The 21,249-nt window shown below is 53.9% G+C and overlaps 1 protein-coding gene across 1 annotated transcript; it reads left to right on the forward strand.

Moving 5' to 3' along the window:
- The first annotated feature begins 5,547 nt into the window (after nucleotides 1-5,547).
- Nucleotides 5,548-15,267, forward strand: LOC139363951 (SH3 domain and tetratricopeptide repeat-containing protein 1-like). Its single transcript, XM_071099197.1, has 6 exons — nucleotides 5,548-5,607; nucleotides 6,306-6,392; nucleotides 9,881-10,003; nucleotides 10,709-10,865; nucleotides 11,829-12,025; nucleotides 14,857-15,267. The coding sequence occupies exons 1-5, from the start codon at nucleotides 5,548-5,550 to the stop codon at nucleotides 11,930-11,932; spliced, it is 531 nt and encodes a 176-aa protein (XP_070955298.1). The 3' UTR covers nucleotides 11,933-12,025; nucleotides 14,857-15,267.
- The last annotated feature ends 5,982 nt before the right edge of the window (nucleotides 15,268-21,249 follow it).

The following is a 21,249-nucleotide window of genomic DNA, read 5'->3' on the forward strand; positions in this document are numbered from 1 at the left end:
TCTCTGTCTGTGGATATAATTTTTTTTTTTTTTTTTTCTGAAATGTTTGAGAGTAGAAGGTAGAATGCAGGGCAGAGTGAAAGGTGGAAGGAGAGAGGTAGGTTGGGAGGCTTTTTTTTTTTTTTTTTTTTAACCTTCTGAGATGGAGTTTTGCTCTTGTCACCCAGGCTGGAGTGCAACGGCACGATCTCGGCTCACTGTAACCTCTGCCTTCTGTGTTCAAGTGATTCTCCTGCTTCAGCCTCCCGAATAGCTGGGATTACAGGCACCCACCACCATGCTTGGCTAATTTTTGTATTTTTAGTAGAGGGGTTTCACCATGTTGGCCAGGCTGGTCTTGAACTCCTGACCTCTGATGATCCACCTGCCTTGGCCTACCAAAGTACTGGGATTACAAGCATGAGCCACTGTGCCTGGCTATTGGGAGGCTTTTGCAGTAACCCAGAGCGCTCTGATGAGGGCTGGACCTGGTTGGAAATGATGAGAAAGGTGAGAAGTGGTTAGGTCGCGCATATAGTTTGAAAGGAGAGTTTAAATGGGTTAGATGACAAGAGAGAGACGTGGCTCTGAAGGCATAGTAGCCCTTGCCCTGCTAGGCCGGATGAGACAGGCAGCCTAGGGCTACTACCGCACCCTGCGGGCGGCTCAGGACCTGGGCCAGCGGAGGAACCAGGCAGTGGTGCTGGCCAACTTCGGGACCCTGTGCCTGCACGCGGGTGCCAGCAGGCTGGCCCAGCTCCACCTCCTGGAGGCCGTGCGGCTGTTCTCAAGGCTGCCCTGCAGGGAGTGTGGCCGGGACTTCACCCACGTGCTCCTGCAGCTGGGCCACCTCTGCACCCACCAGGGTCTGGCCCAGCAGGGCAAGGGCTACTATGAGTGGGCCCTTCTGGTCGCTGTGGAGATGGGCCATGTGGAGAGTGAGTGCCCCGGTTCCTCCTGTGCACCTTCCGGGGCCACTCGCATCAGGGCACACCTGGGGTTTGTGATTCAGAAACAAGTGGTGGTTTTTCCACCATCGAAAGTGCTGAGTCATGGCCAGCAGCAGATGTTGGCAAGCGCCCTGGAGACAGGCGGTTCCCACGCAGGGCCAGGCCCTCTGCCCTACTGGGGCAGCCAGCTCTTCCCAGTTTGCCCAGGGACCATGCTGCCTTGAGCACGGAAAGTCCTGCGTGCTGGGAATCCCTAGCCATAACCCTGGGATCAAGACAGGCTCTGCTGAGCTGGGACTTGGGGCCCCTCCATGAGCCAGGCCCTGAACGCGGGTTCTTGTGCCCGTGTTATCTGCTTGGTGTGTTGGCAGCCTGCGCACCTGTCATCCCACTTCACAAAGGACACGGGGCGGGTGATTGCCCAAAGCCGCAGAGCAGTTCATGCAAAAGCAGCTCGTTGTGCAGTGTGTGCCAGGCCCCACCCATAAATGGGGCTTGTGGGGTCCTCGGGTGGCAGGGACTGAGCGTGGGAATGTGAGTTTTAGGCCAGAGAAGCCACAAAAGGGTGAGTGGCATGATGGCGGGGCAGCACTTGGCCCCGGGTTAGGGAAGCCTCTTAGTCTGGGACCAGAGGGTTGAGAGGATTTAGTCAAGTAATAGGTGGTGGGGGAGGGGCTGGTGGTGTAGCCTGTGTGAAGGACCAGGGATAAGCTAGTGGGGGTGAGTGGTGGTGAGTGAGTGGGGGTGAGTGAGCGGGGATGAGTGAGTGGGGGTGAGTGGAGGTGTGATGGGGGTGAGTGGGAGTGTGAGCGGGGATGAGTGGGGTGTGAGCAGGGGTGAGCGAGTGGGGGTGAGTGAGCGGGGACGAAGGGGGTGTGAGGGGTGGTGAGTGAGTGGGGGTGATTGAGTGGGGGTCAGTGAGTGGGGGTGAGTGAGTGGGGGTGAGCGAACGGGAGTGTGAGCGGGGATGAGTGAGTGGTGGTGAGTGAGCGGAGGTGTGATGGTCAGTGAGCGGGGATGAGTGGGGGTGAGTGAGCAGAGGTGTGATGGGAGTGAGTGAGCAGGAGTGTGAGCCGGGATGAGTGGGGTGCGGTGGTGAGTGAGTGGGGATGAGTGAGCGGGAGTGTGAGTGGAGATGAGTGAGTGGGGGTGAGTGAGCGGAGGTGTGATGGGGGTGAGTGAGTGGGAGTGTGAGCGGGGATGACTGAGTGGGGGTGAGTGAGCGGAGGTGTGATTGGGGTGAGTGAGCGGAAGTGTGAGCGGGGATAAGTGGGGTGTGAGCGGGGGTGAGTGAGCAGGGCTTATGCAGGGAGGTGCAGAGTTAGGAGTGCGTGGGTTGGGTGCTGGATGGTGAGAAGCTCTTCTGGAGAGCTAAGCAGGGCCTGGGGCCTCAGGCTGTGGCTTGGCCTTTTCCCCAAGAGCACTGGGGAGCCATGGAGTGCTATCCAACAGTCACTGCAGACTGAGCAGTGAATGGACAGTAGGTGGGCAGGGCTGTCCGAAATCTAGGTCGCAGAGGATAGATGAGGAAGTTGAGTCCAGGGAAATGGCCGAGACAAGGGATACTGTTGTGGGTCCCCTCTGCCTTGCAGTGCTTTGTCATGGCATAGTGAGAGCACTCAGAGCTGCCTCCTGTGGCCTGGACCAGAGCCCCAGGGGCTGTGGCCAAATCTGCCCATTTCCCAGCACAGGCCTGGCACCCACTCCTGGCCCTAGGAGGGATGAGATTTTGGGAAGGACCGTGTGAAGGGGCCCCGGTCCCACACATCTGCCCAAGGAGGGGTGGGAGGTTCAGACCCAGGCTTCTTCCCCAGGGGCATTCTCTGACTGGAAGGAGACCCTCCAGGAATCCAGCGCCCCAACCCCCACTGCAGCCTCCCGTGGCTCCTGGCACAATAGCCTGTGGCACTTCCTCCTACGAGGCCCTCCCCAGGGTGCTGGGGGATTCAGACTTGGAAATGCAGGCCAGGGAACGGGGATCATGCCTCCCTATCTCCCCACCCTGCGCTGAACGGTCGAGGAGACCGAGGGCGGCGCTGATACCCCACATGCTTACTTGGGGTCATTTTTGAGTCACTTTTGGTAGTTTGTGTCATTTTAGGAGTTTGGCTGTTGTGTCTAGATGGTCTGATTTGTTGGTGTAGAGTTGTTCGTAGTGTTTTCATGGAATCCTTTTATTTCTGTCAGGTTGGCAATAATGTTTCCTCTTTCATTTCTCATTTTAGAAACTTGGGTTTTTAATTTTTTATTTATTTCTTTTTATTAGAGATGGGGTCTCATCATGTTCCCCCAGGCTGGTCTTGAATGCTGGCCTCAGCGATCCTTCCACCTCGGCCTCACAAAGCGCTGGGATGACAGGCGTGAGCCATGGTGCTCAGTCTCTGATTTCAGTCATTTGTGTCCCTCTTTCTTTTCTTGGTCAGTCTGGTGAAAGATTTGTCAATTTCGTTATTATTTTCAAAAAACCCACTTTTGGTTCTGTTGATTATCTCTTTTGTTTTTCCATTCTCTGTATTTTTACTTCCCATTTCCACTCTCATGTTTATTATTTTCTTCCTTTTATTTGCTTTGGGTTTAGTTCATTCTTTTTCTAGATTCTCAAGGTGGAAGGTTAGGTTTTTGATTTGAGATTTTTCTTCTTTCTTTGAATGTAGACATTTACAGTTATAAATTTCCCTTTCAGCACTGCCTTAGCTGCATGTTGGAATTTTTGATACTCTGTGCTATTTTTTTTTTTTTTAAAGACAGAGTTTTGCTCTATTGCCCAGGGTGGGGTGCAGTGGTGCAATCTTGGCTCACTGCAACTTCTACCCAGGTTCAAGCCATTCTCATGCCTCAGCCTCCCGAGTAGCTAGGATTACAGACATGCACCACCCTACCCGGCTAATTTTTATATTTTATTTTTTTATAGAGACAGGATTTCACCATGTATCCCAGGCTGTTCTCAAACTCCTGGACTCAAGCGATCCTCCCGCCTCGGCCTCCCACAGTGCTGGGATGACAGGCGTGAGCCACCGCGCTGGCCCGGGCTGTGCATTTGTTTGCATTCTTCTCAAATTAGTTTTCAGTTTCCCTGATGGTCTCTTTGACTCACTGGTTGTTTAGGAGTGTGTAATTTCCACATATTTTTGAATTTCTCACATTTCCTTCACTGTTGATTTCCAGTTTCGTGCCAGTACAGCTGAAGAACACCTCTGCTTTGGTCTCAGACCTTCTCCATTCACTGAGGCTCATTTTGTGGCCTGGCACATGGTTTGTCATGGGGAATGTCCCATGGGTGCTGGAGAGGACTGTGTATTCAGCTGTTGTTGGGTGGTGTGTGTAACAGATGTCCATTCGGCGTACCTGGTTTCCTGTGTTAATCTCCAGAATGTTTCTGGCACTAGAAAATCAGAAGCTTTCCACCGTTCCCAGCGCCCTGGCTTTGGGAGAGGCCAGTGAGCCTGTGGCTTGGGAGCCTGGATGCATGAGAGAAGCATGTGTGGGAACGCCAGGGCCCAGCTTTGAACCCCGTTCCCCCAACATGATGCCGTATGTGGCAGACATGACGCTTGACTTTGCTCTCTCAGGGTTCCATCTGCGACAGGGGCTACTTGTGCCCCTGGCCTCATCAGCTCAGGCTGAAGGCGGCCCTGGTCCTGGCCAGAGAAGCTTTGTGAAGCAGAAATAGATGGCCTGGTGCAGGGGCCGAGCCTGGCCAGGACCTCGGCCCTGGGAGTTGTAAAGAAGGCCGGCCTCTACCATGAGCATCTGCACCAAGGTGTGCCCATGTGACTGTGTGTTCGGAATCTGTCCTGAAATGGGTGCATGGCCTGTCTGTGCTCAGTTTCCCCACCTATGGGGCCCAGGCTCACAGAGGTGTGAAAGAGGCAAGCATGGCGCAGGGGCCTCCGAGCCCAGCCAGCCTCGCTTCAATGCTGGGAGACTAACGTCTTCCATTTTGTCTTCTGCCCAGGCCAGCTGCGGTCCGTCCAGCGGCTGTGCTACTTCTACGGCACCGTCATGCCCAGTGAGGCCTAGGGTGTCATCTACCATGAGCTCCAGCTCTCCCTGGCCCACAAGGTGGCCGACAAGGTGCTGGAGGGGCAGCTCCTGGAGACCATCAGTCAGCTCTACCTGTCCCTGGGTACCGAGCGGTAAGGGCTGGCTTTGCAGTGGTGGAGGTGGGGACGGGCAGGGCAGGGAGGGGGGCACAAGAAAGCTGGCCCAGGACCCCAGCAGCCCCTCTCCTTTTGATCATTTGGTTCCTTGGCATCAGATGCTTTGAGCTGGTGGGCCTGGGGTCGTTCCAGGGCTGCTGCTGGCCCCTGAGTCCCAGCTTGAGCCTCCCTTGTTGGGTCAAAGGTCATCTCCACCCCAGCAGAGGCAGTACGTGCACTCTGGGCTGTTCTTCCTACTATGGTGGCTTTTGTCATCTAACCTCTGCCTGCCCCGAATCTTCACTCCTGGCCTTCATCTGTCCCCTTAAATGTGACCACAGCAGCCACCTGTGGCTTCTCTCCCACAGAAGACAGAGCCAGTTGTGTCACCTGCTTCCCTGGGGCAGGGTTTCAAGGTCTCACATCCCATATGTGGCCTACTCGGCTTCCCCCAAGCATCCTGACCTGGTGGGGTAACCATGGCCCTGGCCACTCCACCCACAGGGCCCAGTGACATTGCTGCAGTCACACCCCCTCGAGTGTCGGACTTACTGAGAGAGCAGGGAAGGAGCCAGATTCCATGGGGACCTGGGAGACTGGCTCCAGTCTTGGCCTCAGGTTCACAGAAGGAAAATGGGCCAGTGTGCTAGAGCCATGCTTCTCAAAGTGTAGTCCCTGGACCAGCAGAGCAGCATCCATGTCACCTAGGAGCCTGTGGCAAGTGGGAGTTCTAGGGCCTGCCCCAGGCCTGTGGAGCCGGAAGCTCTGTGGGCAGGGCCAGCAAGCTATAGGGACAGGCCTCCGTGTGACTGTGATACCTGCACACCTTGAGAACCATCGGCCCAGATAGCCTCTGAACACTAACGGCTCCTGGTGCATCTGGAGAAGACACAGGCCATGTCTGGGAGGCAGGGGAGATGGACTAGCACACTCCTCCTGCCACAGGGCAGCATGATGCTCAATTCCCTCAGAAGGATGTCCTTCATCTTTTCCATGCTGTGTGTGTTCACCCTGGCCCTCCCAGCAGCCTGGGAAGGACAGAACACTGCACACACAAGAGGGCCGTTCCCAGTCCGCACATTCCAGATTCATCTGTCACCAGACCCACAGGAGGAGGCAGACTGGTTCCAGGAGGATGAAAGCCCTTGTTCTGACACCTGTGTCTGATTCCAGGGCCTACAAATCCACTCTGGACTACACTAAATGAAGTCTAGGGATTTTCATTGATCTTCCGAAGAAAGAGAAGGAGGCGCATGCCTGGCTGCAAGCAGGGAAGATCTATTACAGCCTGCAGCAGAGCGAGCTGGTGGACCTGTACATCCAGGTGAGTGGCAAGGGATGCAGGAGGACCCCTGTGCTGTTCACTCACTGTCCATCCACCCATCCATTCATCCTTCCATCATCTATTTACCTGTTCATCCATCCATCCATCCATCCATCCATCCATCCATCCATCCATCATTCATCCATCCTTTTCTCATCCATCTATTCACCCGTCTATCCATCCATTCACCTGTCCATCCACCCATCCATTCATCCTTCCATCATCTATCTGTTTACCTGCTCATCCTTCCATCCATCCATCCATCATCCATCCATTCTTCCATCATCTTCCCATATACCTGTGGGTCCTTCCATCTATCCATCTATCATCCATCCATCCATCCTTCCATCCTTCCATCATCCATCCATTCACCTGTTTGTCTTTCCACGCATCCATCCATCCATCCATCATCCATCCCTCCGTCCATCCATCCATCCCTCCGTCCATCCATCCATCTATCATCCATCCATCCTTTTATCATCCATCCATTCACCTGTCCATCCATCCATTCACCTGTTCGTCCATCCATCCATCCTTCCATCTATCTTTCCATCATCCATCCAACTGTTCATCCTTCTATCCATCCATCCATCCATCATGCTTCTGTTCACCTCTTCGTCCATCCATTCACCTGTTCGTCCATCCTTCCATCCATCCTTCCATCCATCTTTCCATTATCCATCCAACCATCTTCCATCCATCCATGATGCTTTCATTCAGCTGTCCATCCATCCATCCATTCATTCATCATCCATCCTTTTATCATCCATCCATCCATTCACCTGTTCATCCATCTCTCCGTCCATTCTTCCATCCTTCCATCATCCATTCACCTGTTCATTCTTCCATCCATCCATCATCCATCCATCCTTCCATCATTCATCCACTCGCCTGCTCATCCTTTCATCCATCCATCCATCCATCCATCCTTCTATCATACATCCATTCACCTGTTCATCCTTCCATTCACCTGTTCATCCTTCCATTCATCCATCTATCGTCCATCCATCCATCCATCCATTCGTCCATCCATGCATCCATCCATTCGTCCATCCATCATTCATCCATTCTTTTATCATCCATTCATTCAGCCACCATCCATCCACCTGTTCATCCATTCATCCATCCATCCTTCCATCATCCATCCATTCACCTGTTCATCCTTCCATCCATCCATCATTCATCCATCCATCCATCCATTTATCCATTCATCCATATATCCATCCATCCATCTATCATCCATCTATCCTTCCATCATCCATCCACTCACCTCCTGTTCATCCTTCCATCCATCCATTTATCCATTCATCCATCCATCCATCCTTCCATCATCCACCCATCTTTCCATCATCTATCCTTCCATCATCCATCCATTCATCTGTTCATCCTTCCATCTATCCATCATCCATCCATCCATCCATTTATCCATCCATCCATCATCCATCCAGCCATCATCCATCCATCTGTCCATTCATCCATCCATCCTTTTATCATCCATCCTTTTATCATACATCCATTTATCATCCATGCATTCACCCATCTGTCCATCCATTCACCTGTTCATCCATCCATCCGTCCATTCATCCTTCCATCAAAGATCCATACACCTGTTCATCCTTCCATCCTTCCATCCATCCACCTGTTTATCCTTCCATCCATCTACCATTCATCCATCCACCATTCATCCATCCATCATTCATCCATTCATCCATTTATCAATTCATCCATTTATCCATTCATCCATATATCCATCTGTCATCCATCCATCCTTCCATCAACCATCCACTCACCTCCTGTTCATCCATCCATCCATCATTCATCCATCTATCCATTTATCCATCCATCCATCCTTCCATCATCCATCCATTCATCTGTTCATCCATCCATCATCCATCCATCCATCCATCCATCATCCATCCATCTGTCCATTCATCCATTCATCTGTCCATTCATCCATCTGTCCATTCATCCATCCATCATTCACCCATCCTTTTATCCATCCATTCACCCGTCTATCCATCCATTCACCTGTTGTTCCATCCATCTGTCCATTCATCCTTCCATCATCCATCCATTCACCTGTTTATCCTTCCATCCATCCATCATCCATCCACATATCCTTTTATCCATTCATCCATCCATCCATCATCCATCCATGCTTCCATCATCCATCCATGCTTCCATCATCCATCCATCCACCTGTTCATCCTTCCATCCATCCATCATCCATTCACCCATCCATTCATCCATCCATCCATCCTTCCATCATCCATCCTTTCATTATCCATCCTTTCTCCCATCCATCCATTCACTCTTCGTCCATCCATCCATCATTCATCCATCCACCCACCAATCTACCTATTAATCCATCCCTCCATTCATCTATCTGTCAATTTGTTTATCCATACATTCATCTATCCACCATCTATCCATCCATATGCACATACATCATCTACCCTCCACCCATCCATACATTATCTACCCACCCATACATACATACAGACATACACACATCATTCCACCCACCCATCCATCCATCCATCCATCCATCCATCCACCCACCCATCCATCCATCCACCCATCCATCCACCCACCCGTCCGTCCGTCCGTCCATCCATCCATCCATCCATCCATCCATCCATCCATCCATCCATCCCAGCATTAATCTATCCACACACTCATCCATCCATCCATGTGTCTACATCTCCTCATCCATTCATCCATCCATCCACTCGTTCCTAAGCCACTGCTGAGCACCTGTTGTGTGCCTTTTTCCTCCCTCCAACTGGTTCCCTCATATCCTCCCCCAGTGGCCAGCATCTTCTCCCTGAGGGCAGAGGCGCGGCCCCTCACAGTGCCCAGCACCTGCTCAAATACAGCACATGCTCAAATAATGTGACCACTCAGTTAACACACAGAAGAACTTGCTCCAAGCGACACATGGCACATCTCCTTACAAAATGAATCTATCATAGTGGCTGTTTTCAGAGGCTTTCCCAAACACAGTGTGATCCGGAACAAATTGTGAAGCCCACGAGCCTGGTGAAGCTTTCATTACTGAGCACCTGCTGTATACCTCCTTGAGCTGAGGAGAGGGATCAAGAGCGCATGGCCAAGAGGGGACCAGGCCCATCTACAAACACTGTTGATGTGGCAGGGATGTGGCAATGCAGAAAGGAGCCAGGGGATGGGCTCCCAGCAATCTGGGGGCCACGGAGACTGGTTTGAGTGCAGGGGGAGTGGGCTAGGGCTAGCCCTGGTGGTAGGATTCACAGGTGTCGGGCTCCTGGGCTGCAGCTGCTCAGTCATCTTCTGGCACTCAGGTGCATCAGTTCATTGTCCTCATGCCAGTGGTGGGGGCAGCCCTAATGCACAGGGTCTGAAAAATGCTCAGGTGTACCTGTAGTGTGTGAGAGGAAGGAGGCTGGAAAAGGTGGGTGTGGCCACCTCACCAGGTGTGGGTTGAGGGAACTTCTGTCTCCTTTCAGGCGGCACAGAATGTGGTCCTGTACACAGGCGACCCCAACCTGGGGCCGGAGCTGTTTGAGGCAGCTGGAGACATCTTCTTCAGTGGGGCCTGGGAGTGGGAGAAAGCTGTGTCCTTCTACCGGGTGAGCTGGCCTGTGGGCTGATGTGGGTGGGCCTCAGGGGGGCACCTGGAGGGCTGAGGCACAGGTGTGGCAGGGCAGAGGCCTCCCACCTGGAGGCAGGGCCACCCATGCACATGCTAGTTTCCAAGTGGTCTCACCGGGCATGATATTGACCTTGCCCCTGCCCGGGACAAACGCTCGGGGCCTGGATGTGACCATGGCTCTACCCTTGTACCTGATGATCTCAAGCAACCATGAGCGGGAAGTTCTGTCCCTATCTTTCAGATGAGGAAACTGAGGCTCAGAGAGGCACAGGGACATGTCAGAGGACACACAGCATGTCAGTGGGAGGCCCAGGTCTGCATGCACCCTGAAGTGGGACGGCTTCTCCCTTCCTCTGAGCTCACAGTGTGGCTCAGCCCTGGGCACAGATAAATGTGGTGTTTTTAGAGCAGAGAGGAGTGCTGGCTCCCTCGAGTCAGACCCCCGGTGGCCAGGTGGGAGAGACGGGTCTGAGGCTGCCGGGTGTAGCTGGATGGGCCTCAGGTGACTCTTCAGCCCACAACTTGGGTGTCTGAACTGTGTGTTATCCCAGAGCACAGAGCTGTGTGGAGGTGCAGGGGTAGCTGGGGTGTGGGAAGCTCCAAGCACATGTTTGAGCTCTGAGGAGGGCGCTGGGCAAGGTGGGTGCTACAGGAAACCTGACCCCACCTGCCTGTGTGGTAGGACCGGGTCCTGGCCCTGGCAATGACTACGGGCAACCGCAAGGCGGAGCTGCAGCTACAGCTGTGCAACAAGCTGGTGGCACTGCTGGCCACACTGGAAAATCCCCAGGAGTGCTTGGAGTTTGCCTACGTGGCCCTAGCACTCAGCATCACTCTGGGTAAGTCCCCTGAGCCCCCACCCTGCCAGGACCCACACTTTGCCAGAGCCCAGCCTCCAGGACTGCAGGACAGGAGCTGAAACAGCTGCTGGATTTTCCTGGTCTCCTGTCCAGGCAGGCAGATCTGCCCAACTGGCTTCCCCGTCCGGCTGTGCGGCACAGCCCGAGGTCTCTCACGCAGTGCAGAGCTCCCTGCCTGACTGAGCTCTGTTTCCTCTGCCTGTTCCCGCTGCTGACCACAAGGGCCACCCAGTGTGCCCTCTGCCTTCCAGACATGCCAGGCATCTCATTGGTCCCTGTATGTGCCAGGCTGAGTGGCATATTCCCTTTCTCTTGTACCCTTCCCACCCTCATCAACCACACGGCTCTCTGGCTGATAAAATCCCAGTTCCCCTTCCAACAGTCTGCCCCTTAAGGCCGGGCATCCCCTGGTGCTGTGCCAGGGTCGTCTGTCCCCCTCCAGAGACAGGGAACCCTAGGCAGGCCGCGTGCCCCAGCGCCTTGTGCCCTGTGGCCCAGTACACAGTAGGGGTGCAGCTGACTCCCCAAAGTAGGGGGCTCTGATTGTGACACACCCAGGAGGAGTCGGATATTATGTCTGTGGGTTGCCTGGAGCCGGGGTGCCTGGGAGCACCTGGACTGCATGGCTTTTGGGCTCCCCTGGTTAAAACCAGTGAGCATAGGCAGGTGGCCATGTGTAGGCACAGAGCTGGGCCATCCAAGTCCGACTTTGCCAAAGCCTCACAGTAGACAGGGGCAGGCCTTATTAATTCTGCTTTGCAGATGGGAAAGTGAGTCTGGGAACCCAGAAGGGACTGGCCAGAGCTGCCCAGGTGACCGCAGGTGCCTGGAGGCAAGCCAGGTGTGCTGCCTGGGGTCTGCATACCTGCTCCAGAGGGGCCTGTGCCCTCCCTGCCCCAGGGAGCCACATCCTCACACCTGCCCCTTTGGCCTCCACCCCAGGGGACCAGCTGAACGAGCGCATGGCCTACCACCGGCTGGCCGCCCTGCACCATCAGCTGGGTCATGGCAAGCTGGCGGAGCACTTCTACCTCAAGGCCCTATAGCTCTGCAACTCGCCGCTGGAGTTCGACGAGGAGACCCTCTACTACGTGAAGGTGTACCTGGTGCTCGGTGACATCATCTTCTACGACCTGAAGGTGGGTGGGGAGGGGCAGGGCTTGGGGTGTTCCCGGCCCCCTTGGAGTGGGATCTCCACCCAGACCCCAGAGGCCTGGGTTCCAGCCTTCCTTAGGAATGGCCCAGTGGCCTCCCTGGAGCTCTGCACGTGGCTGGAGGAGCCGGCAAGGTCAGCAGATACAACCCAGCTCCCAAGCTGGCCAGGCCCCACCCTCAAGAACTCAGTCTCAGCCAGGGAGGCTGACACGTGAGTGGGCAGTGGTGTCCTCTGGGTAAAGAAGGAGGATTATAGTCGGGGGGCCCTCCTGGAGGAGATGACACCAAAGCTGATTCTTGACAGTCAAGTGTTAAGTTGCATTTAACAAAGAAAACAGGGTCGGGAGAAGGACATTTCGGAGGACGGCATCATCCTCGCATTGAATCAACGTTGCAAGATCCAACCCAAATCCTGGTGCCTCGTCTAGGAAGCCTACCCAGGGTGCCAGCCTGCACTGAGCAACTCCTTCCTGGAGTCCCGAGACACCTTGAATCTTCACATCACCCAGGAAGGGTGGGGTGGGACCAGTGTCTTACCATTGGGTTCACAGACAGGGAAACCCTAGCTCAGGGCAGGTGCGGTGGGGCGGGGCCCCAGCCAGCCAGGCTGAGGCCTTGCTGGGTCGGGTCTGTCTCGAGGGGAGGTGCTGTGCTCCCTCTGCCCCCAGCCCTGCAGGGGTGGAGAGCTGGGACTGTCAGACTCAGACCTGGGGTGTCTCCACCCCTCTGCCCAGCAGGCACCGCCCCTCCTCAGCATCGCACCGGCACCGCGTCAGTGCTCCTTATGGGCTGAGGGGCCAGGGCACTCCAGTCCTGCGGCCGAGATCTTGGGGGCCTTAGAACAACATGAGGAGCTGGGGCAGCCCTAAGACCCTGCCCCGTATCCCCCACCGCAGGCCTGGGGCTGCCCGGGAGGCCCCCGCCCAGTGCTGACGACACCTGGTGGTCAGAAGTGGTCCCTGTGGCCTCCCAAGTCCCAGCCAGACAGGGAGGTGCCAAGTGTCAGACCCAGAGGGACGCTGCTCACCGCTCAGGGGCTCGCCTGGGACTCAGGGGGACGGGCCTCCCAGAAGAGGCCTTTCTCTGTTTTGGTCAAGCCTGCCGCCCACTCCGCCTGCCCAGGAGGAAGGAAAGGGCCAAGTAGTACCTGAGAGGCCAAAGTCCACGGTTGGGGTTGAGGGACAGAGGCCTCCTTCACCTCCTTCCCATGCACAGCCCTCCTTCCCATGCACAGTCTTCCTTCCCATGCACAGCCCTCTGGGCCTCATTGTGACTATGCTGTCAGCGCAGGCCAGCTTCCCACAGGGAGGCCCCCTTGGAATTCCCCAAGGGCGGCTGTCTTTCCAAGGCTACACCCTCCTCCTTGTGTAGTAGGCTCTGGACCCAGGGCCCAGAGGAGTAGGAGAAAAAGCCGGGCTGCATGGGGCCTGGAAGGCTGGCAGAGAGGCAGGGGTAAATGGGCATCTTTGCCGATTGCCTCTAAAAAGGGGTCCCCTTTAGTCTACACGTGAGAGCGAGCCCTGGAATAGGTAGGATTAGGTGTGTCCTGGCTCAGCCTGCCACTCACTAGCTGCTGCACACACTACAGGCACATGGAAATGCACACGCAAATGCACACGGGCACAGGCACACGCACACGCACACACAGGCGCGCACACACAGACACGCACACACACGGACACGCACACACAGGCACACAAACACGCACAGACACACAGGCACCCAAATATGCACAGACACACGCACAGGCACACGCAGAGACATATGCATTGGCTGGCTCCTTCCTGTTTAGTTGGGATGCCCCCACCCCTTCAGGAAGCCTTTGCCTTCCACCCCCGGCTGAGTCTGGGGCCTCCTGGGACCCCATGGCTCCTGGGCTTCCCTCTGCCACAACCCAGGCCACCCTGTGTGGTCAGTGTTCACTCCCAGGTCCCTCAGACTGGGAGCAAGGACATTAGGCTCAGCCACGTACCCAGCACAGAGTCCAGTGTTCGGCTGGGCCGAGGGGCAGTGGATGAGCAGTGGCGGTGACTCGGGGCCTTCTCACGCCCCTGCGCCGTGTGTGGGGCGGGGCAGTGGGGGAATGGACTGCTGCATCTTGGACTTTGTCCTTGGCCCTGGGAGTCATCTTGAGATGGTAAAGAGGGACAGGCTAGGCATGGGTCTTAGAGAGGTGCCTTGGGTGACCCCATGTGAAGGAGGCGCCTGGGGAGAAGCCGGGTGGGGGATGGGAGGGTCAAGAAGGAGGTCTGGGAGATGGCATCCCAACCCAGGGATGGTGAGTTTGAGCCAAAGATGCATTGAAAATGGGAGTGGATGTCTGGGGAGTCACACTCCGTCAATATTTCAGGGAACATTGCCAGAGAGAACACCTGTGAGATGGTTTTGTACCTGGCCTGTCCCGTGGAGGGCCTGGAAATGGTCAGCATGGACAGGGGCCAGAGGGGAGCCTGGGTCACTCAATGCTGTGCCCCTGCTGTGGCTTGGAGCCACGGGCCCTGCATGGAACTCTCAGAGCAGGCAGGATCTGCCCTGACCTCAGCCCATGGGGAAAGCAGCCACTGCCTGCAGAGAGGGTGGCACTGGGGCAGGAGACTTGGGGTGAGTGGGGCGTAGGGGCAGTCAGGAAGGCTTCCAGGGGTGTCAGGGTCATCCCCACCTCCTGCAGCTGAGACCACAGCAGTGTCACAGGCTTCGGGGTTCATGGGGTGAGCCAGCATTGGCTGGACATGTGGAATGACCTGGAGACAGGAACGGCCTCTGGGAAGACGGCCTCCGAGTCCCCCTTTTGCTGAGCATGACCTGTCCCCTTCAGGACCCGTTTGATGCAGCCGGGTACTACCAGCTGGCACTGGCAGCCGCCGTGGACCTGGGCAACAAGAAGGCACAGCTAAAGATCTACACGCGGCCGGCCACCATCTCCCACAACTTCCTCCTGGACCGTGAGAAGTCGCTCTTCTTCTACCAGAAGGCCAGGACCTTCGCTACAGAGCTCAACGTCCGCAGGGTCAACCTGCTTCCTCTGCCACTCTGCGGGTGGGCCCCCTGGTTGGCCCCCAGCCACCCTCGCTGAGGACAGCATCCGAGGGAGTGGGTTTTGTGCAAGGAGGATGGTCTCCTCCCTCTCCTGGTGTCTCCCGTGGCTCATTTTCTGGGAAATGGAGGCATGAAAGCAGGGTTCAAATAGCAATAAATGGTTTTTTTTTTTTGCAATAACATACCGAAGTCCCCAGGGCATCCTTCCCTGTGTGCTTCCTGGGCTGTGTCTGTGGGCCATCTCCTTCCCTGGTGGCAGCCCTCTGATCTTGGGGATGAGAAGAACTGTGAGTCCAACAGACCTGGGCCAGGTCATCATGAGCCTCGGTTTCCTCGGCGGCCAGAGGGGAGATGGTGGTGGAACTCTGGGCAGCTCCTTGCTCTCCCTGCTCAGAGCTCTTGCTGTAGGTCTCGTGCCGCCCTTGCCTTTAACCTTCAGGCCACTGTGCCTGGATGTGGGGGCTGCTAGTGTCCCTGTTCGCCATTGAAGAAATAGAGGCACAGAGAGGTTAGGTGTCTGGCCCACCGTCACACAGCAGGTAGGGGCGGAGATGCAGAGCCCAGTACACTGACCACCACACCACCCTGCCAGCCTGCAGCCAGGAAGATGTCCCCCATTAGGACCCAAGGTCAGCTCCTGGACCTCTCTTGTGGTGTCAGGAGAGCCACAGGCCAGTGAGGGTGGCCCCAGGGATCCCTCACTCAGTGTCCTCTGCTCCCAGACTTGGTTGGGCCGGGCCTGGCCAGTCCCACCTCTGACCACTGGTCAGCCCTGCGGGAAGTGAGATGCGGGGATCTCCGCCTGTGTAGGTATTGAAAGCCTTATCTGGGCTGCCCCCCAGCTGTCCCCACATACCCCTCCCCTTCCGGCCTCCGGCCCTCATCCCAATCCCTGGAAACCCAGGTTTTCCTTCTTGGAATCTCTGGGCCCCAGGAACACAGCTCACACGGTCTCTGCCAGTTTACGGCAAGGAAACCGAGGTTAGAGACTGTGGGTGTCTCACGTGATTCTCACATACACTGCACTCTCCCAGGCCCCTCTTTTAAACACTTTAAATGAGGTAACATTCACATCGCATGCAATTAACTATTTCAACGCAAATAGTGTGGCATTTGTGCATTCACAGTCCTGTGCAACCACTCACGCCATCAAGTTTCATAAATGTATTCATCTCCCCAGAAGAAACCTCCCATCCTCACTAAGCTGTTACCTCTCCTTTGTATCCCCCAAGCCCCTTGTTTAATGGAAGGGGAAACTGAGGCCCGGAGAGGGACTTGCCAGTGGGCGGAGCTCTGATAATAAGGAATCAGGCACCCATCTGCTGCTTCAGTCCTGGGTTGGTGTTCCACCCAGCAGAGGTGACAGAGCCAGGAGGTTCTGGGAGCGCCACAGGTGTCACTGGTTCATTCCTGGGTTGGTTTGCCACCCAGCAGAGGTGACAGAGCCAGGAGGTTCTGGGACCCCATGCTTGCAACCAGAGCCCTGCCCCGAGCCTCCGCGGGTCAGAACTGCTGACAAACCTCACGTTGACCCCAGATCGCTGTCTCTGTGGGTTGGGCTTGGGAATTGGAGAGGAGGCCGCATGACTGGAAACGTGAAGACGGCACGGCCTGGCTGGAGGAGCGGGAAGCGCCGTCACGTTGACTGAGGACACAGACCTCCTGCCCGCTGGGCCAGGCCTGCAGCCATTCTTCTCGGGGTGGGGTCCGCAGGTCCGGGTTGCTCTCGGCCCCCGAATTGCCTCAGAATCCAGGGGGCTTTGGAACTGTGCCTTCCCATCTCCACCCACCCTGGCTGGTGCCATGAGGGGCCTGGATCCTGGGATCCTGTTCCTCTTGGGCAGCAGAGACTGGGGGACCAGAGGAGATGATGGGTCTTCAAGCCCCACATTCATAACCCCAGCCCACCACTGACAGTCTGGGGGTTCGAGATGAGGGAGTTGATATCTCTGAGCCCCAGTTTTGTCACCACTAAAATGAGACCGACATACTGGGGCAGAGTGCCAGCCCCAGGGCTAACAGAGGCCTGTTTCCTACTGACAATCCCTCTTACTCCTAGGAATACCTCCAACAACCACACACTAGGGGACACTCAACCCAGGCCAGCTTGTCAGAGGCACGTGAACCAGAGCGACTCCATCTTGAATGGGGGCTGGGAAAAGGGAGGCTGAGACCTGCTGGGCCGCATTCCCAGGAGGCTAGGCATTCTTCGTCACAGGATGAGATAGGAGGTCCCCACAAGATACAGGTCATAAAGACCTTGCTGATAAAGCAGGTTGCAGTAAAGAAGCTGGCCAAAGCCTCAAACCCAAGATGGCCACGAGAGTGACCTCTGATTGCCCTCACAGCTCATTATGTGCTAATTATAATGCCTTAACTGCTACAAGACACTCCCACCAGCGCCACGACAGTTTACAGATGCCATGGCAACATCTGGAGGTTACCCTACACGGACTCAGAAGGGAAGGCAGAAACTCTCAGTTCTGGGAATTGCCCACCCCTTTCCTGGAACACTCATGAATAGTCCAACCCTTGTTTAGCATATGATCAAGAAATAACCATGAAAATGGGCAACCAGCAGCTTTTGGGGCCACTCTGCCTGTGGAGCAGCCATTCTTTTTTTTCTTTTTTTTTTCTTTTTTTTTTTTTTTTTGAGATGGAGTCTTGCTCTGTTGGCCGAACTAGAATGCAATGGCATGATCTTGGCTCACTACAAGCTCCGCCTCCTGGGTTAAGTGATTCTCCTGCCTCAGCCTTCCTAGTAGCTGGGATTACAGGCACCTGCCACCACACCGTTAATGTTTTGTATTTTAGTGGAGACAGGGTTTTGCCATGTTGGACCAGGCTGGTCTCGAACTTCTCACCTCAGGTGATCCACCTGCCTCAGCATCCCAAAGTTCTAGGATTACAGGAGTGAGCCGCTGCGCCCGGCCAGAGTAGCCATTCTTTTATTCCTTTTCTTTCCTCATAAAGTTGCTTTCACTTGATGGACTCGCCCCGAATTCTTTCTTCTGTGAGATCCAAGAAACCTCTCTTGGGGTCTGGATCGGGACCGTTTTCCAGTAACAAACTTGCTTAACCTCTCAGACCCCTCGTCTCTTCATCTGTAACCAGAGATAAAGCTTCCCCCGAGGTTCCAACAGTGAGGAGAGAACGCATGGAAAAGAGGGGCACAGAGTTGGTGTGTAGAACCAATATCACAGACTGGGTGTCAAGCCACTGTCATATTGGAAGTAAGATCACGCTCTCCCCTACAAGTTATGAGGAACAATATCACAGGGGGGTGTGTACCTTCTCCGGTAGTGGGAGTAGTATCATCATCTCTTCCTTTAGATGACAGGAACAATATCACAGGGTGGGTGTACACCCCGTGTGTTTTTGGAAGCAATGTCATTCTCTCTTCTTCTAGGTTTTAGGATTCATATCACAGGCGGGGTGTACACATCATCCACTCACCCCCTGGATATCAGGAACCATATCACAGAAGAGTTGTCCACCCCCTTCGATATTGTCAGCAATGTCATCTTCTTCCCGCCTGGATATTAGGAACGATACCCCGGGGTTGGGGGCGGTGTACACCCACTGTGATATCGAAAGTAAAATCAGCCTCTTTCCCGCTGGATATTAGAAACTATATCACAGGTGTGTGTGCACCTTCTGGGATATTGGGAGTACTGTCAGCCTCCACCCCTCTGCATATTAGGGACAATATACAGGGGACAGTGTGATTACACACCCTGCGATATTGAGAGTAATATTCTTCTCTTTCCCCTGTACATTAGGAACCACATCACAGGGGTCTGTACACCTTCTGCGATATTGGGATTAATGTGATCGTCTCCCCCAACTGAATGTCAAAAACGATATCACAGAAGGGTGTACACCCCCTGCGATATGGCCAGTAATATCATCTTCTCTACCTTTGGATACTAGGAACAACATCACAGAGGGTGTGTATACTCCCCAGCAATATTGGGCATAATGTTATCCTCTCTTCCCCTGGATATTAGGAACGATATCCCTGGTGGTGGGAGGTGGAGTACATTAAGCACAACATCACTGAGTGGGTGTACACCCCCTGCGATATTGGGTGTAATATCATCCTCTCTTCCCTAGGATATAAAGAACAATATCACAGGAGGGGTGTACAGCCACAGCCCCTGCGTTATAGGGAGTAATAGCGTCTTCTCCCACTCTCGATATAGGAACAATATCCTAGGGTGGGTGTACATCCCCTGCGATATTGGGCATATTGTCATCGTCTCCCAACGTGAATATTGGGCGCAGTGTCCCAGGGGGGTGTACACCTTCTTCGATATTGGGAGTAATATCATCCTCTCCCCTCAGGATTGCAGGCAAAATATCGAAGGGGTTTTACACTTTGTACGATATGGGCAGTAACATCATCCTCTCCCTACCTGGATGTAAGGAACTATATCACAGCCGGCTGTACACTTCTTGCCATACTGGGAGTCTTATCATCCTCTCCTATCATGGATATGAAGAAAAATATTACAAAGGAGGTGTACACCCCCTGAGATATTGAGAGTAATATTATGCTCTCCCCTTCGGGATATTAGGAACAATATCGCAGGAGGTGTGTACAACCCCTGCGATATTGGGAGTCATATCATCCTCTCCCCCTGAATATAAGAAACAATATCACAGGAGGATGTACCTCCCCCCCGTGATATTGGGAGTCATATCGTGTTATTCGGAACAATAGCACAGTGGGTGTGTACAACCCCTGCGACATTGCCACTAGTATCATCGTCTCTCTCCCAGGATATAAGGAACAATATCATAAGGGGGTGTACACCCCTGCGATATTGGCGGTAATATCTTCCTCTCCCTGGCTGGCTATTAGGAACAATGTCACAGAAGAGGTGTACACCCCCTGCTTTAATGGGAGTGATATCATCCTCTCCGTCCCTGGATATTAGGAACAATATCACCGAGGAGTGTACACCTCCTGCAATATTGAGACTGATATCATCCTCTCGCCAGCTGGAGAGTAGGAAACATATAACAGGGGTGGTGTACAACCCAAGCGAAATCGGAAGAAACATCACCCTCTCCACCTTTGGATGTTAGGGAAAATATCACGGTGGAGGTCCACGCCCACGGTGATATTGGGAGTCATATAAACCTATCTCACCGTGGATAGAAGGAAAAAGATGTCCGACGGCATGTACACACACTGCGATAGTTTCAATAATGTCATACTTTACCCCCTGGCTACTAGGAATGACATCATAGAGGGGTGTACACATTCTGTGACACTGGGAGTAATATCATGCTCTCCCGGAAGGATATCAGGAACAAGATTATTAATTATTAATTATTAATATTAATAAATATAAAAATTAATATTAATCAAGATATTAAAAATCACAATTAAGACACTATAAACACTGGTGAAAAAATGTTAACGATATGAATTAATAATTAATAATATTAACACAACTAATATAAAATAATGATATCAACAACTAATGTTACTTTAAGCAATACTAAGGGATGTTGAAAAAAATTAATAATTAATATTAAAAAATAATAATATTGATATATCACATTAATATTAAAAGAATAATTCTTGGAGTAGATTATAATCTACTTGAAACAATTATCTGTAATTAATAGAAACTTATTAATTGTAGTATTACTGATAATTATTAAAATCGATCATTGATGACTAATCATTAATTAGTATTATTGCCCCCAGAGCAATACACTGAGGATGGACACCCGTCTGTGAAACAGTACATTATTTCCAGAGAGACAGATGATACTACTCAAAATATAGTAATCAGGCTGTGAGTCCACCATGGCTCCCAAATATAGTAACCAGGCTGTGAGTCCACCATGGCTCCCAATAGCCAAGGGGGGGAGAGGGGGTGGCTATTGGTCCCCACCTCGCGGGGGGTGGCTCACCCCCCTGCGAGGTGGCTCCCAATAGCCAAGGGGGGGAGAGGGGGTGGCTATTGGTCCCCACCTCGCAGGGGGGTGGCTCACCCCCCTGCGAGGTGGCTCCCAAGAGCCAAGGGGGGGAGAGGGGGTGGCTATTGGTCCCCACCTCGCAGGGGGGTGGCTCACCCCCCTGCGAGGTGGCTCCCAAGAGCCAAGGGGGGGAGAGGGGGTGGCTATTGGTCCCCACCTCGCAGGGGGGTGG

The sequence above is a fragment of the Macaca nemestrina genome, chromosome 6 (genome assembly GCF_043159975.1).
Source record: "Macaca nemestrina isolate mMacNem1 chromosome 6, mMacNem.hap1, whole genome shotgun sequence".
Taxonomy (NCBI): Eukaryota; Metazoa; Chordata; class Mammalia; order Primates; family Cercopithecidae; genus Macaca; species Macaca nemestrina.

Excerpts from the sequence above, each read along its gene's own strand:
- LOC139363951 (XM_071099197.1), top strand. The coding sequence starts at position 5,548 with ATGGCCCTGGCCACTCCACCCACAGGGCCCAGTGACATTGCTGCAGTC. Across the intron at positions 6,393-9,880 it reads TGGTGGACCTGTACATCCAG|GCGGCACAGAATGTGGTCCT; the intron begins GTGAGTGGCAAG and ends GTCTCCTTTCAG. Across the intron at positions 10,866-11,828 it reads AGCACTCAGCATCACTCTGG|GGGACCAGCTGAACGAGCGC; the intron begins GTAAGTCCCCTG and ends CCTCCACCCCAG.